Source organism: Macrobrachium nipponense, chromosome 39 (assembly GCF_015104395.2).
Source record: "Macrobrachium nipponense isolate FS-2020 chromosome 39, ASM1510439v2, whole genome shotgun sequence".
NCBI lineage: Eukaryota > Metazoa > Arthropoda > Malacostraca > Decapoda > Palaemonidae > Macrobrachium > Macrobrachium nipponense.
This window is the reverse complement of record NC_061099.1, coordinates 22,031,620-22,036,638: the sequence shown is the minus strand read 5'-3', so window position 1 is coordinate 22,036,638 and position 5,019 is coordinate 22,031,620. Positions and strand designations below refer to the sequence as shown.

The window sequence follows — 5,019 nt, the reverse complement described above, 5'->3', positions numbered from 1 at the left end:
ATGGTATTCTAAAGATTGTCTTTTTTTAAATGACATGAACATGTCTACATATTTATAAACTGTAAGGATTTTCGCTCCTGGTGAGCTTTAGTTTAAGAATGAAGAGGACAGCGAGAAGACTGGATGTAATTTCTTCTTTTTGTTGAAACCAACGTTTCGGAATCCTTTCCCATCTTCAGGGCTATAAATACAAATAATTTTTTACAATATTAAAAAGTATGATAAAATAAGGCAACAGTTATAAGATTTCTTATGATTATTAGCTTTTTTAACATACTTTTTAATATTGTAAAAATCAATTCTATTTATAGCCCTAAAGATGGGAAAGGATTCCTGAAACGTTGGCTTAAATAAAAAGAAGAAATGATATCCAGTGTTCTCGCTGTCCTGTTCATTCTCATATTTATAAATATATGTACTACAGTTCTATCACAATTAAAGTGTCTTTTATACATTACTGAATAATTAGTTTGTCTTTTACACATTAAAGAGAAATTAGTTTCATTAATACCTAGTCTTTAAAGAGGTGTTCCAGTATTCTTGCTTGATCACCTATCAGTTCCACTCTTCGAGCATTTCTATATACACAGGTCTGATCAGGTGATTACCAAGTGCTCTAGATCTAGGTGATTCAATGCCTTTTTGTTTGGGCTTCTAAAGGCAAAACCAAGAGCAGTTTCTTGATTGTAATCAACATCAGCTGGACCAGGTGTTTCCCTTGTGTACATTGGACGACTTCTTGTCTCTTGTTCTCACACCCACAAGACTGACTCCCATCAGAGTCATTCTCAGCTGGCCACACACCACCCAGGAGACCAGGCGTTCCCCCAGTGGACTGGACTGGCTTCAATCATTTTATGGCTGGACGAAGAGACAAGGCGCGTCAGTTGCTTTGAGAGGTAGATCATCATCTTCTGCAATCTGCGACTTTCTTTCAGAGATAAGTTGCTTCTTTCTTCTGGGTCATCTGGAAGAAGAAGTACGACAGTGTTTTTAAAGGGGTAGCACATCAGGATGAGATCTGGCTATGTATGACAATCTTCTGCAAAAGTTCGAAAGGGTACTGTGTGCTCTAAACCACATTGCAACCAAAAATAATATATTTCAGTAAATGAGAATAGTTTCTGCCTACATAAACCTCACAACCATTCCTTAAGATGTCTGTCATATGTAAGGAGTTTCTTCTTTCCTTTAACAGATGATGCCTTTTCTTCTTCAGAAGCTCATTTTAAGCCTGTGAGCAGTACCTTCCACCTAGCTGTTACGAACTGTATAATTCCCTTCATCTAAATCATAAAAAGTCTTGCATTATAAAACTTCAAATTCATCAGTTAAGGAAACAAAAACTATATGAATTTAAATTCTTACCTTTAACATTAAAGAGCCTGATTTTCGTATCGCTCCAAAGATAATTGTTCAGGATTCTCCGAACTTTAGGTTTCCATTTGAGTACCTGATTACCTTCCAGTTCTTTCCACTGTATGTAATCAGTGCCTGCAGAGCTGGTTTCCTCCTCCGTTTCATTATAAGATTCAGTTCTGTAATTTCTAGGTCTCAGAGGGCCATCTTCAGAGAGTGGGATTGACTCCCAGTCCTTTGGCTCCATATCCCCAATGAGCATTTTGTAGTCGTCGAACCTGTTGTAAGATTTAATACTTCACTTATTGGAGAACAAGTAAATCTGAGGAATCCACATACAGTTCTGGAGCGTCTTGCTTCCTCGCGGTGTGGAGACACTCCACATTGAAAAGGATGCATGATGCTCTGAAAGTGTATGTGGATTATTTAAATATATTTGTTTCCCAATTTGTGGTTTTCTAAGCTCTGTCTATAATATTTATTCTAAATTTGTACTGACTGATAAATATCTTACTCCCCTGTCCATTACCTTAGTCCAGCCTGTTGGGTTACTAAACCCAAGACTTTATAACTAAGCCTTTTGTGAACCATGACGAATGTAGGTTAGGGTTGTGAATAAGATCCTGTAGAACTTGTTACAAAGGATCCAGGGAATCTAAGGCTTAACTCGCATCTGAGCCAACAAAATGGGATGGTTTGCAATGGTTAGGGCTGTAAAATAAGGGCCTGTAGATCTTGTTAAAAGGAGCCAGGAAATCTAAAACTTAACTTACATCTGACTCAACTGTGAGGTTTTCTCCCAGTTCCATCTTTAGATCCCTGTACTTCGTCTCTTTATTTTCTGGATCTATCTAGCTGTTCTCAACCAATCCAACTTCCTCTCCTAACTGTCTTAACACTAATTAGCTGAATGTGCCCCAGTGCTTGGCTTGACAACTACATTTTCATAGAATCAATTATTATCCTTGGTAATGTCCATCTCTTACTTGTAAGTTGACTACACTGTTACCAGAACCCTATACACTTTTGACCATATCCTCTTACGAGATCCTTTTCACCCTCATACAGTTCCAAAACTTATTAAAGCTAGTGTACAAATATAAGGATACCTTCCAAAAATTCCTAGCAGTATCCTGAAGTCATACCTGACACCGGCTGTGATGTTAAAGAAGTCCTCGACTGTGTAAATCATCTTGCTTCGAGGGGGACTCGCGATGCCTGCAAGGGCGTCCCACTGATTCAGCCCATCAACTCTGGGTGTTGTGCTTCCCGCAATGTTCAGGATGGTACTGTACCAGTCTGTAACGTGAAGTAACCTGTCGATGATAGAGTTCAAGGTTTGGCTGTAGGGGAGTTTAGAGATATTCACATAGGTGAGTTTCAATGTACAAATTGAGTTGCTTTGGTAACCAGCGCAGGATTTAGGTATTCCTGCTTTTGACATGGAGAACAAAGTCTTTGATAAAGTAACTGAAATTCAGCCACATTTGACAATCAGAAAGCCATATACACTGCGGTAGGACATGAAGCTAGATAAGATAAAAGGGTAATGATCTAAGATATATCTAACTATTTTGGTGTAAGTTATTCAGGGCTTAACCATAAAACTTTAGCTCAAACTAAGCCCTACTGTAAAAGAACTAAAGGCAGGCAAACTTACATCAGAACTGTTTTTAAGGCGACTTATGACAACAGCCGAACTCCATTCCAGGAGTTTGATGTTTGAAATCTAGTGGCAAACATTCTCTAAAACTAAATCGAGATAAAAATCTACATGCATTGTGTTAACACCAACCTGACCATAAATTCAAGAGGAGGAAAGCAAAAGGACCACTTTAAGAACAAAATTCTAATATAAAAAAATTACCACGTAAAATATTGATATTGAAGTAAAACATAGGAAAGGCAAAAGGTATATTCAAAGCCCCACAAAGATCTTTTAGAATTACTAGAACGAACAGTCAAAAGTCAGGTCCAAACTAATGCTACTAACTGGTTAGTGACGGATCCAGCGTTCCTCAGATAAGGCGAGTGAACCATAGCTGGGCCCCGCATCCCTCCCTCCCATAGGGAGTCCTTCTCACCTCGTAGAGGCCAGTTGCTTCCTGCGTAACGGATGGCGCCTCCATTCTGTAAAGAAGAAAATAAACAGTCATTAGTCAAGAGAGAACCAGAAGGCTGAGGAATAGTTAGCTCTAGAGAAGCAAGAGTCAACGGCTTGTCATAGCCCCCAACTACAGAGTTGCCAGAGTATCTACATTGAACTCTTCATAAGTTGTATTTCAACAGAGATCATTCACATTCACATTTCATCCCTGATCACCTTTATCCACTGAAAACAACCAGATTCGCTGAACAGCAACACCAATATGCAATAAATGTGCCTCGCTGTCAAACTTGTCAGTTCCAGAGGTCATTTATTCCTCACACTGTTGCACTGTAGAACAGCCTGCCAGAGGATGTCGTCCAATTGGAACTTCACAAGCTCAAGCGAAGATGCAATGCTTTACTACCCTAATAATATTCTCCTTGCATTTTAATACATTTTTATCTATTTATTAATCCAATCATTTGTTTATTTCGTTTCTTTTTAGTAAAGTATGGATCTCTTTGTACGTTTACATTATTTTTCCCTTTACAAATCCTGAGCCGCTTCTTTCCCTCTAAACGTTCATTCCGACTGGAATACCATGTTTCGTGTTTGGGTAGGCTGGAATTTCGAGGTCAATGGTTGGTGCCGCGTGTTGGTAAGCTTGTTCCATTTGAGTAGGTTTCATATTTCAAATAATAATAATAATAATAATAATAATAATAATAATAATAATAATAATAATAATAATAATAATAATAAAATAATAATAATAATAATAATAGGCAAGGCATGTCCCTTAAAAACATCGGTTAGAAGCAAAGAAAAAAAATATTAGGAAATATGAGTCAGACTTGAACCTCTATAGATGAGAGAACTGGACAACACTCACGTCAGTAGTGAAGATGATGACGGAATTTTCATAGTGGCCAGTTTCCTTGAGAGCCTTGACAAGTCTGCCAATGCCTTCGTCCATGGCTGTTATCATTCCTGAAGATGAAAACAATTGGGGAAATGACGTTTGACAGATAACATCTATAGTCGAACTGCTGTAGAATTCAAAACATATCTGTAACAAAATCTCAACTTTGAGTTTATCAAATGTATCCAAATTAATGAAAATTCATGAACACAGCAACTGGATAAATCAAGTTTATAGCATGGCCTAAGGCCTAGGTCTATATGTGTTAGACCGCTCCATAAAAGTAGGAAAATATAACGAAATAATAAGAAACAGCGACGAGATTAAATACGCAAAATTGATTCTAAAGGCAAAAGTTAGAAAAATATGAAGAAATATAAGTAAAAGTTTTAGATTAGCAGGCAAAACTGATACTGACAAAATGGGTACTCACTCCACACTGACCTAGCTTAACTCTTCGGTCCTTGTTACCAATGTGTTTGTAGACATCTTCATATTCCTGTGGGACCTGGAGAGGCGAATGGGCACTCTGGAAGGCCAGGTACATGAACAACGGGTCCTTGGGGTCACGTGACCTCACAATCTCCTCCGCTACCGAAGCAAACAGATGCTGCGGATAGAACCTTGGATAGAACGCGAGATTTGAAGA

The 5,019-nt window shown here is 38.1% G+C and overlaps 1 protein-coding gene across 3 annotated transcripts in view; it reads right to left on the bottom strand.

Moving 5' to 3' along the window:
• Positions 1-6: 6 nt before the first annotated feature.
• LOC135210195 (arylsulfatase B-like) overlaps positions 7-5,019 on the bottom strand; it is a 19,586-nt gene continuing 14,573 nt past the window's right edge. For all 3 annotated transcript variants that reach the window (XM_064243028.1, XM_064243029.1, XM_064243027.1), the window contains exons 7-12: positions 4,815-4,980; positions 4,341-4,438; positions 3,353-3,489; positions 2,505-2,675; positions 1,369-1,637; positions 7-967 (exon numbers count right to left, since the gene is read on the bottom strand). In XM_064243028.1, the coding sequence (XP_064099098.1) occupies positions 789-967; positions 1,369-1,637; positions 2,505-2,675; positions 3,353-3,489; positions 4,341-4,438; positions 4,815-4,980 (1,020 nt within the window). In that variant the 3' untranslated portion in view covers positions 7-788. The remainder of the gene's footprint in view (positions 968-1,368; positions 1,638-2,504; positions 2,676-3,352; positions 3,490-4,340; positions 4,439-4,814; positions 4,981-5,019) is intronic.